Source organism: Halyomorpha halys, unplaced genomic scaffold (assembly GCF_000696795.3).
Source record: "Halyomorpha halys isolate HHAL.00 unplaced genomic scaffold, Hhal_1.1 Scaffold1218.1, whole genome shotgun sequence".
NCBI lineage: Eukaryota > Metazoa > Arthropoda > Insecta > Hemiptera > Pentatomidae > Halyomorpha > Halyomorpha halys.
In genome coordinates this window covers 178,412-197,530 of record NW_027106975.1, presented here as the reverse complement: position 1 = coordinate 197,530, position 19,119 = coordinate 178,412, and the positions used below count along the sequence as shown (strand labels likewise).

At 29.8% G+C, this 19,119-nt stretch overlaps 2 protein-coding genes across 7 annotated transcripts in view; one reads left to right on the top strand and one right to left on the bottom strand.

Annotated features, from left to right (window-relative positions):
* Nucleotides 1-785: 785 nt before the first annotated feature.
* The window catches only part of LOC106688840 (uncharacterized), a 26,918-nt gene continuing 8,584 nt past the window's right edge, over nucleotides 786-19,119 (bottom strand). The window contains exons 1-9 of one of the 4 annotated variants that reach the window (XM_024358968.2): nucleotides 14,946-15,083; nucleotides 14,189-14,363; nucleotides 11,926-12,106; nucleotides 11,105-11,193; nucleotides 9,279-9,421; nucleotides 7,885-7,996; nucleotides 7,407-7,552; nucleotides 4,878-5,003; nucleotides 786-1,877 (exon numbers count right to left, since the gene is read on the bottom strand). In XM_024358968.2, coding sequence (XP_024214736.1) covers nucleotides 1,784-1,877; nucleotides 4,878-5,003; nucleotides 7,407-7,552; nucleotides 7,885-7,996; nucleotides 9,279-9,421; nucleotides 11,105-11,193; nucleotides 11,926-12,106; nucleotides 14,189-14,362 — 1,065 coding nt within the window. In that variant the 5' untranslated portion in view covers nucleotide 14,363; nucleotides 14,946-15,083 and the 3' untranslated portion in view covers nucleotides 786-1,783. Of the gene's footprint in view, nucleotides 1,878-4,877; nucleotides 5,004-7,406; nucleotides 7,553-7,884; nucleotides 7,997-9,278; nucleotides 9,422-11,104; nucleotides 11,194-11,925; nucleotides 12,107-12,678; nucleotides 12,816-14,188; nucleotides 14,364-14,442; nucleotides 14,614-14,945; nucleotides 15,084-19,119 lie in introns of those variants that run through there. The other 3 variants (XM_024358967.2, XM_014433504.3, XM_024358969.2) reach the window with 3 other exon arrangements.
* The window catches only part of LOC106688838 (uncharacterized), a 30,014-nt gene continuing 25,838 nt past the window's right edge, over nucleotides 14,944-19,119 (top strand). For 2 of the 3 annotated variants that reach the window (XM_067045290.1, XM_014433501.3), the window contains exons 1-3: nucleotides 14,946-15,078; nucleotides 15,576-16,253; nucleotides 18,198-18,359. In XM_067045290.1, the coding sequence (XP_066901391.1) occupies nucleotides 14,962-15,078; nucleotides 15,576-16,253; nucleotides 18,198-18,359 (957 nt within the window). In that variant the 5' untranslated portion in view covers nucleotides 14,946-14,961. Of the gene's footprint in view, nucleotides 15,079-15,575; nucleotides 16,254-18,197; nucleotides 18,360-19,119 lie in introns of all 3 variants that reach the window. The other variant, XM_014433502.2, reaches the window with a different exon arrangement.

The window sequence follows — 19,119 nt, the reverse complement described above, 5'->3', positions numbered from 1 at the left end:
CTCTAATAAGAGAAGCAGAAGATATTGTCTTGCAAGTAAATGAAAATACAAAGTATTTGTAAATAGATACAAAGGATTATAAGCTGAAAAATCCCCCTGATGACGTCAGCATGGACAGCAAGTCACATCCAAAATTAAAAATTTTCAAATACCTCACCTCTACTATAACACCAATAAATGATCAAGGGACTGAGATAGTCCAGTGTTTAACAAGCATGAACAGAGCCTTCTTGTCTCTGTCAAGAATAATAAAATCCCTAATCTTCTGGTCAATTGAAATCTAGTTTTAGCTTTTGCATGAGTATTAGGTTATTAATTAATTACCTGCTTTCCTTATATGCCAACAAATAACTTATTTAAACAAAAAATCATAAAGGGTTTTTAAAAAATATAGTACTAATATAGAATTTTTACTTTGAATATAACTTTTTAATAAATTTTATACCACATAAATGTTATTAACAAATCATCTTTAATATGTATTTCTATTCAGTAAAGGAAAGAATAACACTTCAACAACTTCAAAACTATTTTCAGCCCAATAATAACTAGTCTAGTGCATTGTTAGGATGTACAATATACAGTAAAGCATTCACTGGATAATTATATAAATAATCAATTATTAAGTAGTCTACAAAAACAATGAAAGCATAATTATTTTTATAACAGTTTGTGTTTATCAATAATAATTCTATTTTAGTTCTAAGAAGGATTTCAAAATCTAAAGAAATAAAATACAAAAAAAAAAAATTATATGCTTGATAAAATTTTTTAAAAGCTAAACATTAATACAAAAAGCTTATTTTAGTAAGACATAAACTAGTAATTAATTTTAACCAAAGTACCTCAGATGAGATTATAATTATATGAAATCCTAAATATGAGATTAAAAATAGCTTTAACAGTTTGAGTTGTGAGAATTTCATATTTTCCAGATTATTCTAAATAAACCAGGAATAAACACAACAGATACGCTTATCTTTACTTTTTAAAATTAATTTTAATTATTTTATCAAAAGATCAACTATTTTTTTTGGTTGAGAAAGCTATTTTCTCATAAGGGAAGGCTGGGAAGCCACACAAATCTCTCACTTTACACTGGGCAGGTATGTATAGTGCTCTCTCTGCTCTTAAATTTTTGTACAAGCCATAAGGCTTGACATAAATAAATAATACACACTTTTTTTTTCTATTTTTTGTAGTATATATTTATAAAAATACATATCCTAATGGAGAAAACTGATGTCAGTTGTTATTTTTGCAATTAAATGCTGCTGCTTCTTTCAATAATGTTAATTATTGAATTATTCTTATAACTAACATTATTGAATTATATTTAAAACTTAAATAGGTATGTTTTAAGTACCAACAAAGCTGAAAATAAATGTGAATAATTTTTCAAGTCAAAAGTAACTTTTATGTTATCTAAGCCTAAAATAAAAGATTTTTAAATTCTCATTTTAAGGCAAGGGAAACAAATCAAGTTTTAAATATTTTGAATTCATTTGTCATTTCTAACCCAGAATAAAATTTTCATAGAAAATTATTCAGAGTTCCCAATAGTATTTTTTTATTAAAAATTAGTAATTAAAAACAAGAAAATATTATCATGGCGGTATAAAGGAAGAAAACCAAAGAAGGAAGATAAAACCACTTTTTTAAATATTGATTGTTATTCTCTAATAATTCTAATTATTAATCTTGAAAGTGGCTCATTAAAAATAAATGAGAAGTAGATAGTGCATGTATACATGTTTTCAGCAGTACACTCAATTACTTTGTTTTAATTGTCATCTTTATGATTTCCAGACCCTCCTCTGCCTCTATATCTTCTTCTTCCATCTCCTTCATCTCCATGGTAGAAGTGATTACCATTACTAAAACAGGTAACATAACTAAATTTTCTTAAAACAATTAATTAATTAAAATGTATTTTAACTAATTAATTCCATATTAAGTAAATTGTTAGCTACTACATGAAAAAAAGAGAGTATTACTACATCCTTCATAAGTTTGCCAACTTATATACATTCCTTTCTTCATTTTGTATATATTCATTTATCTTTTCTAGGAGGTCAGAAAAAAAAAATACATCCTTCAATTATTTTGATTGAAATTATGCTTGCTTCTGCTCCTGGGTAAGGTTTTTGAGAAAATTAGGAATAATTTTCTCAAAAATCTATTGCTCAGAGTTAGAGCTAATCCAACCGGAGCAGACTGGCTTCAAGGCCGGCCTCTGCCCACGGCGAAACTACAGGCGGAAGTAAGCAAGAAGACAATGAAGAACGAGGCAACAGCAATGCTCTATATAGATTGCATGGAAGCGTTTGATTCAGTGTCCCATAGTTTGCTATATAGAACACAACAGGACAACAAATTCCCAGAACAGCTATACACTCTATTGAGATTATTCCTGCAGCACCACTCATTAAGGGTTCAATTCAGTGAATTGGTATCCAGAGAGGTCCTCTGTGGAGTACCCCAGGAGTCTTTGGTATCTCCAATACTTTTCTCAGTATATACGGCTGAAACTGTTGGAGCCAAATATGACAAGGCTACTGTAGCGGCTTATCCTGACAATATAGTAATCTACAGTAGTTCAATGAATGCAGAGACAGCTCTATGGCAGGCGTAGAAGGCTTGTACGGAAATAACCAAGAAACTGGAAGGGCTGAATATTACAGTTAATCTCAAGATGACCGACTGCATCATTTTCTCCTTCCAGAAGAACTAGTGTCCTCTCCCTAAAGTCTATATGAACAGGGTACGAGAATAGACCAGCAGGCAGCAATTATATCTAAGTGTCACCCTTAACAGTAGTCACCTGATGCTAGCTCGCTACTGTCATGAGAAGATCAACCAAGTCTTACAGGTTTAATCACCTGTTAACCTCTCCTAATCTTTTTCTCCGCCTAAAATCAATGATCTACAAAAGTGTGCTGAGGCCAGCCCTGCTTTATGGGGCACTTAAGCTGACCAACATATCACCTTTAACGGCCAAGAGGCTCCAACAGTTTCAGAGCGGTATACTGAGAAGTATAGTGAGACATACTTCACTTCAAAGACCATATACATACGACATTAGAACTTCCAACTGTGACAGAATTTATATTGAAGAGACATATCAAATTTTTTGACAGCCTTTAGTACTGTACGAACCCATTATTTAGGACACTGACACCAACAGGACGGCCACAAAGGTGGCAGACACACACAAACAGATTCAGAATTGACTGAGTACAAATAACTAAATTATTTGAATCAACAAACCTGTGACACAAGATACTGACTACCCCTTTCCAAAAGATCTAATTTCCTCAACCCCCTCTTAAAATGCATTACCAGAATGCAGAAAAAGAGGCAAAGAGGCTATCTTCAACCAGTTTTCATCATGACATCAACCCCATGCACCCATGGAGCTTAGAAAAAATAAATAAATAGTTATAAATTATGAAGATGGTCAGGGATGCAGCCACAAGAAAACAAAAATAGTTAGCAACTATTTATTTGCCGACGTCTCACCCCACTTTGTAGAGCTTCATCAGGGCTATTATAGAGACGACTTTTGCTAAGGTCAGTATGAGAATTGGTGGAGAACACCAGAACTGAAGCTCTACAAAGTGAGGCAAAATGTCGGCAAATAAATGGTTATTAATTATTTTTGTTTTCTTGTGACCGCATCTCTGATCATCTTCATTATAATTTAAATTAATACAGTTAATTATTTATATATATATATATATATATATATATATATATATAAAATAAAAAACTACATCCTAATAACTATCTAGAGCCAGGATACTTTAGGATCTAATACTTTCTTGCAGACTAGGTTTAGTGCTTCTTGTGCGATTTCTGGCACTTCTTCCAGGTCTAGCAGCTTTGTTTTGTCAAAGACTACTCTCCTATATTACCATGACTAGGTTCTTTTTATGTTTCTTATGCCCCAGTTTTTGGGCTTCCTAATGTAAGTAACCACTTGCTCTCTAATCTTTTGGTGTGAAGATATGCTCATCAGAAAGGAGTGATCTCCTTACAGACCTCAGTGCACTGCTAGTAGATGTCCTGGGCAGCTTTATAATGATTAAGGTTTAACTGTTAAAACATCATGCCCTATGTTTAGTAACTGCTTCCACAGTTTACTGGTAAACAGGGCAACCAGAGCTACCCGTCAAGTTACTGTGATTTTTGTGATGTTCTTTAACAGAAAATCCTTTTACTCGATGTCACTCTTCACAACATCGCAAACATAGTTTTGGTCTATCAGGCCCATAGTCTATTTCCACATACAACTTATTTTCTTATTGGATCCACCATTTGCCACTGACCACCTGGTTGATTTCTTGACGCATTAGTTTGAGTGGGAGTGGAGATCTCTGATTTTTCTTGTTCTTTAGGTTCAATGTCTGAGGTGGAAATGTGGAATGGAAACCTGGCATTGTCATTGTTGGGTGCTCATGATCTGCAGAGTCGGAGGAATTAATGACTCTTCAAACACTGCTAAGTAAATAGCACTTACTGTAAATGACAATAAGACCAAATATATAGTTTAACTATATTCTAAATAAGGATTTTAAATTACACATGTGAAGGATTTACAAAGATCTGATAAAGATTATATCAATACTTTCAAGACTTATCAGCAAACATATTTGATATTATTTTTTATGAAAACAATTGAAAATGTTATTACCAAGCTGATATAAAGGGAGAAATAGGCTTTAAAAGAAAGAACATCAAGAACTATCTTGATTGTACTCTTTCTTGAATAATCAGGAGATGTTAGCAAAGAAAATGGATATGTCTTTTAATTCATTTTTAACACAAGGCTAAGTATCGAAAAAATATAATACCTATAAACAATCATTATTTACCTATAATAACGATGCCTTTGGTTCTGAGATGGTTGACTGTATGTTCTTGTTAGGTGCGGCAATGCAGGTGCTGGTTGACCTACAACTTCTTGGTCAAGTTGACCCCTCGCGTTGTGGTATTCAGGACTTAATTAAAATAAATATGATTAGTTAAAAATGATGAAAAGACAAAGTTAAAGTAACAATAACTGTTTTATAAAATTAAACTAGTTGATTAAAATTTGATAGAATATATAAATATTCTAATAATAATAATAATTTTATTATATACATCTATGTACAAACAGCCTTGTTTTGACCCTCGATAGTGATTTCCTGGATGTTTTTTGTCCTTGGCTTGCCACCTTGTTTCCATTAATGAGTTTATACAACTCAGTATCTGTGGCACTAACTACTATTACTACTAGATGACCCACTGCTGGTTCTATGGTGCAATGATCCATTGTCGTGTCCTGAATTACTATTGTCTAGGAATGTCAAATAAATAGTCAGGGTTAGTGAAAAAGATACAGTAAAAGTCTTACAAACTGTAATTGCCACCCTACTTGAAATCAATTAAATTTCTATGAGAGTAATTGCAAAAGTAAGGTCTCCTAATTTTTTTATTTTAATTAAAATTTTGTTTAATTTCTATGATATTTACATCATTTTAAAGGTTGAATGTTTGTCTATTTTTTTTACGTAATCTCCTCTTTTATTGATACATTTTTGAAGATTCTGTGATAGCTACTTTGTACTCAAGTTATAACAGTTCCCCCCCAGCTTTTCCTTGTACCTCTTTTTAACCAGGTTCAACACCTTATTTTTCAAATCCTTGTCAGGATAAATAACCTTCAAACAAAATGTTCTCACTGGGTGCTATGTCTGGGCTATAAGGAGTGTGTGTGGTAATATTCCATGTTTAATGTGGTCCCAGCAGGCATAAATTAACTAAAAATATTAGTCAATATTATTGAAAATAAAACTGTATACATAAGCTTTATGATTTTATTTAGGATTCACCACCGAAATTAAACACAAAGGACAATGGACGCCACAGCATTCAGCATTGAAATGCTTCCTACGGCAAATTACGGCATCTGGTTGATGAAAATTGAAGCTTATTTAGAGACAAAAACATTATCTGAAGAAATAATAGAAAAGGAACTGTCAACTGGAGAAGATGCATCTTGGACTAGGAAAAATAAAGAGGTGTTTTCTACCATTATTTACTACTAACAGTTAGTAGTGATATATTGCCATCAATTAGTGGCGAAAAAAATTAATAGAGAGGTTTGTGGGCGTTCCAGAGGAGAAAGTGATTGATTTAATATTTGGGTTTACCAATATTAAGAAAAACAGTGGTAAAACAGATAAATATCTTACAAGGTTTCAATGTTCAGTCCGAGAGAGCTCAACTGAGTAAATCCCTGACAAACAGAAAATCATTTATTGATAAGATTCATTGAGGGAAAATTAAAATGAAGATACATAGCAAAGGTGGTATAAACAACTCTAACTTTCAGGATGTTTCAGTTGTTGCAAAATTATATGGTGATCTACTATCGGTGATCCTGAAAATTGAAAAGGTAAATGAAATCATCTTTTTCCAGGAACAGCAACAGATCAACAACAAACATCAAATGAAGAAATAGTTGATGCAGTCTCAGACCAAGATTATTGTGGTCAAAGTGTCAAGCTTTTCCCTGATTCAATTAAAAATGAAAATAACAAAGGAATGAAAGAAGATTATAAAAGATCTGTGTTTATATAAAAAAACTATACAGTTGATGTTGATGAAGAATCTGGTTGTGAATCCAAAGCATCTAAACTATTAACTTATATTGAAGAGCAAGAAACTACTAAAATATTTGTTTTAAATGAGTTTGTAATTCAGCTCCTGAAGATGAAAGTGGTGAATTTTTTGGTAAAAAATTAAGGAAAAGCTAAGAAGCACCAAGACAAAAAGAACAAGCAAAAAGAGAAACCTGCTGAGATTGGAGAAGAATTCCAAAAATTAAAGGCTTTAAATGGTGAACCAGATCTTCATTTCAAAGAAGAAGAAATATTAGAAGATATTAACACGGAAAAACTTGACCAAAAGATGAAAAATAAACCACTAGGAAGTGAAAAATAATATTCAAAGCTTTCTCAAGGATATGATGGGGAACTACAATGACATGGGCACACAAAAGCTATGAAAAATGTATCAAACTAGTGGCAATTATGTAAAAAAATACTCAACTTTTAAAATGTAAATATTATGGAAAATAAACAAAATTTTATATTTAAAAAGAAATAAGAGATCTTACTTTTGGAATTACTCTTATATTTTGCGAAACTTTTAGGTAAAAAGCTAGAATTTAGATTGAGTTTGTTTAGCATAGAAAGACAGCACTCTGTTGCACCAAGTTTTTATCATGTCTGAAAATTCTATTACTAAAAAACCAAACAAATGAAACAGATAGTGGAAGACAATTTATAAATTGAATATATTATTGGATAAGGAACAATGAAAAATGTTTGTGTTAATAAGTTCTGTTTTTATACCTAGTCCTATGCTTTTGAGACCCATTTCCCCAATAAGTCTGGGCTTGCAAAGGAGGAAACCTCTGATAGTCACCATTCCTCCTACCACCATTATAACGGTTCCCACTTCCACTTCCTTTATTGATTTGACTTCTAAGGGTGTTTACCTGTTGAATTTCAGAAACCTTACTTTCATAACTAGTTTCAAAAGGCAAATGAAAGCTATAGGAAAAAAACAAGAATAACATTGTTTTTCCATTCAGAATTAAAAATAGAATTTGATACAAGTCCCATTATATCTCTTTATATTTTCATCAGTTGTTTAGTGTTATACACAATTATAGCCCTTTAAAATTCATTATTTTAACTTTTGATTCAGATTTTCTCTGAATTTTTAAAGTGTAACATTCCTTGTTTTTTCCTTGGATCTTTCATATTATATTGCCACTAATTTTGTTATCTTTGATTTCATTTGGTTAAATTTTCGTCCATTAATTACCTCTTTTCTCTGTTCTTCATTTTCTTTAATAAGTCGTTTAATGAGGTTTTCCGCATCATCTAGTCTCGCTTGGTGTTCAGTATCCTTTTCTTTTTTTATTATTTCTATTTGCCTGTAATTATAACCATTTAGTATTCTTGGATAAATAAACATATTTAAAAATAGATCTTAAATTTTTGTTGGCAAAAATTATGGCCAATTATAACTGTAATGTACTGTAAATATACTTATATAGAAAATATTTATATTTTATAATATGCCCAGGGGAATATATTTACAATTAACACTCCAAAGAACAGAAAGAAGAGGAATAGCAAAAAGTGAATTCTATTAAAAAAAAATTAAATTGATAATGTATGAGAATTTCATATATATTCTGTCTACCTTTCTGCCTGCATGTTATTATTTATCTCACATCAGAAAATTTGAAATACAAATTTATTTATTAACTTTTTTTTGTTTGGTTATTTCCTTCCTGGCCATATCGACATATGGGAGGAGGGGAGGAGCATTATCCTATAGGTTACCTCCCTATTTTAACCACGGGGAGGGGGATTCATTCTGTGGGGCTACCATTAAGCAAAAGTCGACTGACACTGCTGCAGTTGAAAGATTGTTTAGTTGATGTCTTAACTCATTCGCCCACAACGGTTTTAGAAAGGCATAAAAGAATTTACACCTTAAAATGTTAATTATAAATTCTGTTGTGCTTACCAATGCTCTTCATTTATTTATTTCATCAATATGTTAGTATACTCTGCTTATTTAAAGGTCAGTTTTTGAGGGAGCATAAAAAGCTCATGGAGTTAAAAAAGAGTGGTACTTCATCCAAAAAATCATATTGGTTTGGATATCAACCTCTCATATTCCTACTATGGTTCACAGAATGCAGAGGAAACAGGAGTATGGACTCAAATCTAAGTATCAACCTTTTACATATATTGATAGATAAAGTTTAAATTAAATCAAATGAAAACAAGTTTAATATTCCCAGATGTTTTTATTGAATTTTTGAATGTTGTGCAACATTTCCCAATCTACCACTAAACTTTAATCCTCTTTCTGATTTAAAAAATAAAGCAAAGATACCACAGAGTAAGTGAGTATGATATCTTGTGATACCCCCTTCAAATGGATTATGAATGCAGAATAAGAGGCTACTCTCAAACCGTTTTTCTCATCATGATATCAACCCAATGCACCCATAGGGATTAGAGAAGAAGAAAAAACAGAGTAAACTAGGAACTCTTTATTTTAAGAAAGTTGAGGTATAAATTTAAGAATTTTCTAACTTTTGTTAAGTGGAGAAAAAAGGCTATAAAAATTCCAAAATTTGGTGAAAAGGTACCCTTTTTGGTGGTATTCATTATTGTGAAATGAAGACATAAACCTACTTTTTTTGATAATCCACTAATTGTGTGAGACTTGAATTTTTAGAGTTAGCCTCCAATAATGCTGTCTTTAATTCAGAAACTTCTTTTTCTAATATTTCTACTTGGAGTGGTCGAGTATTGACTTCTTTTGGTGTCAAAACTATCTGAAATAATAAATTGAGTGAATTTATTTTTACCAACAAATACAATGTTCATAAAGTCTAATTATTTTGTATAATGAAATTAAACCAAGCACTTGATCTGAATGGAAAAAAGTTTGAATAAATCTATCAAAGACCTCATATATGAGGGTTGGTAAGGCCAAGTCATCTAAATATCAATAATTTGAAAACAAGTTTTTCTTTAATACAAAAATAATCTTTGTGCCTTTATCAATGTTATTCCATCTGACTTAACTTGAGAAACTGTCAGTAACTCTATTGAGTTGAAATAATTGAAAAAAAAAAAAATGGAAGTGTTTGTAGGATCTCACCTGTCGATGATCTTTAGTTCTTAAAATATAGTTTTTTTGGCACTTAATTCACTTGGCCTCAGGACACTGCATATAATATTTTTAAAAAATCTTTCATCATATATCTACAACAATCTTATAACCACCATGAATAAATAATAAGTTTACTTCTCAATGAAAGGTCACTTACAAAAGCTTCTTTTACTCAGGAGAAATCAATTTTTTATAGTAACGGTTCTGATGTTTTCAATACCCAAGATATCATAACATACATCACCTCCCAACAGTTGGTACTATGCAGGGGCACCTTCTCTGCACAGTACTGTACCATAGAACGGCCAGTCCTTAAGATGTTAGGAAGCGTAGGTATAAACAATGGTTGTCTGCAAGTTCACTTTGCTGTAGGTTGTCAACCCTTCTTCGGTAGATTGATGAAGTAAGCTAAAGTCAAGTAACTCAGTCTCAAGCTTGTCAGAGAACTCTGGCAGCCCCTCCTCCTAATTTGGAGGTGATGGATTGATAACCCATCCTCCTTAAATCCAGAATATCATGAAACCTCTAAAAGAAATAGGAGGAATATACTCAAGAAAACAAACATGGAAGGATTCATCAAAAGGATATCACCTTTACTGGATTATGGAACATTTTATCTTTTCAACAACTGGGGGAGGGGTACTCATGATATCATGATCTGTTTCTAAAAAGTATAATGAGAAGCTATTAAGAAATAAAAATATATTATTATGAATCATTTCTCCAACAAGGAAAATAACAATATATAAGTAACTTGAACAATCTTGGAGGTACAATGGAAAAAACAATTTTTTTGTAAATGATATTGTAAATAAATAAAAGGAAAAAATAGAATAGATATATTTATGTTATGAAACAATATGAATATTACTTTTAATTTTTTTTTTTTTTTTTTAAATAAAACTCAGGACTCTATATAGGTAAATTACATGAGATCTACTTTAAAGGAATTTATAGGAATGAGTTCAATCTTTATACCAAATAGTTAAGGAGTTAAAAAAGTATTTAATTATTGATTAGAATTAAACTAATATTTTCAGAAGCACTCTTGTTCTTATTTAATAGAATAGATTGACCATAAGAAAACTTCAAATAATATTGGTATTCCAACAGCAATATCAAGTATCATTACAACTTCTCTACAAGACGTACTCTAACGAAATCACCAAGTTAACATGTAAATATAGTTGCTTGTAAAATTATTGCTAATACAAACATAACATAAGAAAAAAAAATGCATGTTTTTGTCACAAACAGAAAAAAAATATTAAATTAAATTGTAATCAGTAAGAAATATTACTCTTGTTTCATATAATGCTAATAGATTCAAATATTAAATTACCTTTGGCTTGCTATCATCGGGTGAAGAATCTGAGCTACTATGTATTATTGGATTTCCTGGATTTCCAAATATCAACTGAAATTGTAGATCTAAAAATAAATTATTAGAATTTTTGTTAGCATTTTTTATTTAATTTCAATCAAGAATGCAATATATAGGTAAATTATAAAGAAAAATAAAATGTCAGATTTATGTTGTTACTAAAACATAATATATTCTAATAATATTGCAATACTATCTCCAATAAATAATAAATTAAACAGTTTTATATACACAGTAATGCTTATGGTAGACCCTAAATCTCTTTAGATTATTAAATCAGTTATTTTGGAAAAAAGTTCTTATTGTGTCTAATGAAAATTTTTTAGAAATATTTATTTTTATCATTTCATTTCATGTTTTCTTTTATATTTCACTAAGCATTATTCTTAAATATGAAAATAAGAATAGGAGCTTATATATAAACATAAGAAAAAAATCTGCCCAATTAACGCATAAAACAGCTGTAATTCATTTAAGAATAAAACCGTATATTTTATTAACCAATGGAAATACACAGAATAGAAATTTAAAAAAATGAAGAAGATGGTCAGGGTTGCGGTCAAAAAAGTTTTGTTCTTTTTTGACCACAACCCTGACCATCTTCTTCATTATTTTAAATTATACGGTAAATTATTTATGTATAGAATAGCAATTTGTTTTATATAAGAATATAAACCCATCCGAAGTTGCTTTTTCTTTTAAATTATTAATAAATCAAATTATATTTTTGACAAGTAGTAAAATAACATTTAATTTTGATAAAAGTAAAAATTACAAACCTCTATTGCGAATCCTTAGTGATTCTATCTCTTGATGTAAGCTACTTAACATGCTATGATGTTGTTCTTGTAAAAAACGAAGATTCTGTTCTAATTGAGTGATTCGAAGATGGGGGTCAGATGACATGCAGGGAAGTAAAATTGATTCTGACCTAATAGATTCTCCACTTTTTTTTCCTATCTGTAACAAACAAAAACTTTTTTCAAAAGTGGCCTACTCCTCTTCACACATCCAGTGTATCAGTTTTACCACATCTATCAATATATTGGATGGTGAAATTTCCAAGTTTTCTGATTTTTATTAATACTTCATTATGAACATAAAAGCATAATAATATTAACCATAAATGGTGTACTTTAGATTTTTTATAATGATAAACATTAATTTATATCTTAAAAATTTATAACTTTCATAAGTAAACTTTATTCATAAACCATGGTATATTCATTATTGTTAGTTATATTAATTATGTCTCAAAAATAATAAAATATTAGAATAACATTTAATTTTCAGATAAAGACACTAATGTAATTCTCACATCAAGCAGTCTTTGTTGTACCACAACCATCAACAGCTTTAATAAAAATAACTATCGAATTACAGACTAGGAGGATATTGGATAAATAAAAAAGTTATAGAATGTCATTTATAAAATTATCTACAAAGTATGTATAACAAGTTTTGAACTACTTATTTGGATGGCTCCAATTTAACTTGTTTCTACTTTGCATTCAAAGAAATAAACCACTCACTTGATTGTTGTAGGTGACAGGCATTTTGATCAACACTTGAGAAGCCATTATGTTGTAACAGTTTGAAAAAATATTTTGCTAAAAATGAATTATTCTCATACAATTAAAAACTCCCCAACATGTTTACTTTTCTCAGCAATATAAAACTACTGAACAAAATTATGATTGTTATTTAATAGTGATGTTTTTAAACACAATTTTTATTTAGTTTTTATGTTAGACATATATCACATTTATGACTGTACATATTAACTTGTCAAGCCAAAAGAAAATTCCTAAGGTGCTTATAAATATTTTACACTTTTGATAAAAGTGGGTTGGAAAGCTATTTGACAAGGGTGGTTTCTTTTAAGGCCTAAATGCTCCATACTGGGTAGTAAGGTATTGATTTTCTAGAAGCAGTGCCTTTTCACAGTTATTAAAACTATATTCCCTCTCATTACACATTCATAAAATCATTTAAAAATAAAATATGTTTAAACTTTAGTAAAAAAATGTAAAAACATAATTATGATCAGTTATATATAAATATAAAATTTATATATTTTATCTAATGAATACTTCTGAAAATATAAACATTAACACCAAATTTGTTTTGTTTTTTACAAATACTGAATAAATCATTTTTTTAAAACTAACTAATAAGTTATTATTTTGACAAGAAATAATACTCATTACTTAATTGTTATCATTTATTTATTAATTTTTTTTCAGATATTCATTATCCAGAAAGTAAAAGTTATAAGTTGCCTTAAGTCTTTCATCATGTATAATACATGCTGTTTTGTCAATATCTTTAGTTCAACTAAAAACTGATTTTGAGAAACAATAATAGTAAAATTAAAATCTAGCTATTGTATAAATTATTTAATATAGTAATCAATCATTATACATTAGTTTTTTTAGAAAATTACAATTATTATTTGAACTTTTAGCTTTGAAATAATTATTTCAAACTAAACAGTATATAATTATTTGATTGATACAATTATTTATATAAATAAAACGTTAAGGAAACAAAATATAAAATTTAAAGTAAAATCATTTTTGTCTCTAAGAAATAATAGCCATAATCAGTAGTTGTTGTTTTTCTAATTTACTTAAGCGACTAAATGTTTTATATTATTAGTGATGTGAGGACTTTTTTTAACCAAGTGGGTGTCCCAGACACTATAAGATATGTGGACCCTCCTGATTAAAGAATTTATTTTCCCAATAACTAAGGGTTATCAATCAAAATAAACGGCATACTAGTTGAAATAATTACTTTATTTATTATTTGAAAAGTTACAAAGATTTTGTTTAAACATTTACACAATAGCATTTTAGTAGTAAGGGTAAGCGAGGCCCTGGCTCCGATGAGCCCTTAGTATAAAGATGGCTTTAAGAGTTATATATACATTCAAAATATTTTATATTGAAGAAATTATTATTGAAAAATAAGGATAATTTTATAGAAAACTATACTGGATAATTTATAAAACTATAACAATTTATAAACTAATATTACCAAATGTTGAGTTCCCAACAAATCTTCTATTGTTTTAGTATGAGGAGGCATTATTGTTTCACATACATCAGGTGTATAAAGAGAATACCTCCTTGATGGTTTCTTGGAAACTCTCTGAAGAGGTGGAAGAGTGGTTTTGTCTATTGACAAAATTATGCTTTCTGGGATATTCATCCTAAGATATAAATTCAGAAGAGAGAAATGTAATTCACAAATAATTCATTTAAAAAAATTTAGTTACAAATTCATTTCACCTCAGGGATTCAATCCATTGATCAGATAACACATATTGAAGTGTTTTCATTGCTTTATAAAATTGAAATACATAGTTCTTATAAATAAAATAAAGTTGTAAAAGTACTTAAGTAATTGAATTCAATTTTTTTTTTTATTTATTCTCATGAGATAGTTTATATGTTAGTCATTTTTCCCTAAAAATCGGTTTGAAAAAATATTCATTTCTGCATCTTAAAATAGTGTTATAAAAAAAATACAAGTTATTTTCAGGTTATTTATGATAGGTAATATAGGTCAATAAAAATCATAAACTGGTGAACCTATAGATTCTCTAATACTAGCCTGTCAGATGACTAGCTGGTATCTATCCTGGTTACCAGTAAACACAGCTGAATGGGTTTTGAAAAATGAAACATTAGTTATCTATCACCTGATTCTAAATGTTTGTTTAGAATTTAGTTTGAGAATTGAATGAGATTCTATTGATCACAGTGGCTAAACAGTAATTAAATTGGTTAACCTTTCCTGAGTCAAAAATGACTTCTTTTGTTGCTGTTAATCCCAATAATTCATGTGATTCAAGAGTTTTTGATCAGTTATTATTCCTTGATAAGTTAAAGCAAAATGAGATTGATTGTGAAATGGCATCTTCTGTGAGTATAATGCAGTTATTTATTGTATAGTTATTTATTTTAAACATATGAATTTACCTATGTTATACTTTCTCCCTATTCTAAAATAACCTAGTAAATGGTGGATTTATTTTATTCTGTCATTGATATGACTATATGAGACACTCGGTCAAATACATAGTAAATAAAAAAGTTAAATCTTTCACATTCTTAAAATGTTCTTTAATTAAAATGTTTCACTTTAAACCAGGAGTCACTTAACCTACTTTAATACTGGTATTATATCTTTAAAAGTATTAATTTCCTAAAAAAAAAATCTTTCCGAAGTCTATGAAATCAGTTCTAAAAAATCTGGTGAAGTAAGAAACTTCAATTCGCTATTAATGTCTACTATCATGTTTTACAGCCTAGTACATCCTGTTATGGAGACAGTATTTTTAAAAATACATGACACAAAATAAATTTATTTTCCATAAAGGACAGTATGTTGAATCAAATTTTTAAAAATTAAATTTCAGTTTATAAATTCAAGTGAATTCAATTCTATACTAAAAGAATTTAAACGGAAAAGACAACAAGAGGGAGATCAAAAGAAATGGGAAACTTTTTTGGAAAAAAGACAACAAGAGGAAGTTAATAAAACTGTATCAGGGATAAAAGCCACATTTGCATCAAATAAATACCAAGAACTGGGCTATAAATTTGGCTCTGATTCAGCTTCAAATGGTGCCTATTGTGAGTCTGGAACAGAATATACTAGTCACTGGTTAGAAGACAACCATATGTTTTTAGGACAAACTTTTCACAATTATGAGAAAAACAATAATAATTTTCCTATGAACCCTTATCTAAATGAATCATCCTTCTCTATACCAAATGACTGTCAAAGTAAAGCTTTAATATTTGCAAGAGAAGAACATAATGTGAAAAATTATCCATATGATGATAATTGCAATACTGCCAAGGAAATGCAATATCAATACACAAATTTTCAAAATGAAGAAACAGCAAATGATTTTCTTAACATTTCAGAAAAACATATTGTTCATTGTGACACAGTAAACAATGTTTTGAACCTTCCAGAACATAAACCATCTCATACAGACAAAATAAACATGAATGATAGAAAAGGAGAGTCCATATTATTGCTTGAAAGAAATCAAGCAGAATTCCACTCAGAAGAAATAACTCCTCAGGTAATTTACTATCAATATAATTTCCATATTTATAATATATATAAATAGTTTAAGGAACATGTCCCTCACTTTATAGAGACTAGGGATTCTTAGCCTCTTTGGCCTCCCTTGAGTCAATCAAGAGCTAATAGAATTGGTGATAAATTTTATTCCCTACTGCCCTGGAATTAAATACTGAGTGCCTAACATACTACTCTACTCCTATCACAAAATAATAGTGGACAAATGTTTATCGATATATTAACAATTAATATTCAAATAATGATTACAAATTATTATACATCTGTTGATATAAATAAATATTATAAACCAAACTATGCTTAAGTAATTAATTCAAAATCTATTTTGCAATAGGATGAACCGGGGGAAATGCCCAAATGATTAAAATAGTAACACTAGTTGTATCTGAACAACATTTTTTTCTAGTAAATCTTTTCAAGTAAAATAGCAAAAGCTTTTTGCGCCATAAAGTTTTAAATTTTTAACCTTTAACGCTGTAAAGGTTCTAACTTGACTTGTTTCCAAGAATAGTGTTTTCACTTATCTTATAAATGAGAAGCACTTTCAGTTTTTTTTTTTGCAGCAAGCAAAAAACCATGGAAACTGATCAGAACAACTTGAATGTTTCACTTTAACCTCATGGTAGATACAATCAATCATATTTATGGTTACCATTGTTTTACTCTTTTCAATTTGTATTACTTGGGAGTGTGTAGCTCATTGGTAAGGCAATAGAATACTAACTCCAAGGACCCAGGTTTGAATCCGGTTGTGGCAGATGATTGTTATCTGTTTCACTGTAACCGTGAGTCAGCCCTATGGGTTTGTGAGCTCTCTAGAGTCTACCCAAGCCTACTTTACCAAAGTGGAAATCCTTAATTGGGTAAAAATCTGGCAGTCATGCGTGATTCTAACCAAATCACCTCCTTGCACAACTGTTGGTTTAGTAATAGCACTTCCTTACAATATACTGCACCTTGATCCTTAGCCGGTTGTAGCAGTACAGATTTAACTTTTTTTTAAAAAATATTTATTTCACATTTAGTGTTTTTAATTTAATTTGTTGAATGGGACAAAAGTGTACTAACAACAACATATTTACTCTATAGATATTTTTCCAACTATGATGTCATTAATCACATTAATACTATTTTAAAGTAACATATAAAATATAAGGTAAACTTCTGAATAAAAAAAATAAAATAAAATTTTCTTAATGCGACCTTTTTCGTATGAAAAAAAAATTTAGAAAATACTTTTTTACCCTCCTGTTCAATTTTTTCCCCATTTACCTGGCAACTCATACAAACAATTAAGAGAGTATTATTGAGAGGCCATAAATTAAAAATTTTGTATCTATATTTGTTAGATTATTTTATGGAAGGTTTTTTTTTTTGGAACCTTTTAGGTTATTTCCGAAACTAGGAGTGTAACTTAATGAGTTAATTACTAACTTAAAAAAGTTTTAAGGAGTACCGAGGCTTCCATTTGTCTTGTGGGAGGAGTATTCCATACCTCAGAACCCTCCTGCAGCAACCCCACTTAACCCAGGGAAATTCAATATATTGTGTTGTATGGCTATGGTGCCTCTTATGGTTTAGATTCCTTACTGCTTTAAATTAAGATATTTAAAGACTTCATGGACCTTTGCCACTGAAACCCTACATGGATGCATAGACTGCTTACCACTTAATCTGCCCCTGATAGCATTCTGCCACCTATTTGGAAGTGGTAATGTTCTTGCATAAATGGTTTGTTTAAATATATTAATGAGTCAAAACACTCTATGAGGGAGCCCATTATGATTTTTTTGAGTGTTGGTAATTTTAGACTGCAATGGGTATGCATAAATATTTTTCCCTTATTGATTTTTAAAAAACCTCAATGATAGTACATATATTTTTAACTTTTCTGGCAATAGAAATAATTAAATCAGTATTATAGTTAAGCTCTCAATCAGAAGTTGCTGCTCGACCAAAGAAGGAAGACAATTCATTTTCTTTAACAGGAAGTATTGAAATGTCAACTAGCCAAAAAACATTAAATGAAGTGATTAAAGATGAAAGTTCTATCAATGAAAAACACAGCTACATAAATGAACCAGAGGTAAGTAATGTATTCTACATTCTTTTGTATTTTGTGACAAATATTTTGTACTTAATTATCTGATAAGGCTGTTGTTGTTGTCTGGAGCTTTAGGACGTAAAACCCTGAGGTCATCAACACCCATGTTGTTAATACTATTAAAGCCCAAAACTTAAGTTTCTTTTAATTTAGTTTCATTTTACCTCCAATTGGTTTCTTTAATTTTTGTTAGTTATAAGTTTGATTTTCTTTTTTTTTTTTTTTTTTAACAATATGTCAGTTTGATTTTTGTAATTAGAATTAAATTAGACTTTGTTCATGTAAATCATGGACATTTAGAGGTTTGCTGTGGTGAGCGTATAAATACTTTTCTTGGCACTTATACAACAACATTATGAACTGCAGTTGGATTCAGGCTGATAAAGGCAGTCTGCAGTGAGTATTAGCAGGCATTGGAGCTGTTTGACCCACCTGGTGCTCTTACTCACCAGACTCTACTTCTTTTTTGGGGAACTATCTTTCGAGGGACCCTCACCCAACTACTTATTTTTTACCAGTATTGACATCATCAAGATGTCCATCTCAGATGAGATTAGACAGGAGCATATCCACCTACAGACACACACTGTGAGTGACTATATTTTTTTTCTCGCCTCGTTGATCAAACTTCCTTATTTTATTTTTTTTTCTAATTAACTGAGAGTAGTGAACATACGTTTTGTTTTGTAGATAAATAATTTCTTAAACTAATTTATTTTGTTTAAAATTATTTTAGTTTGTA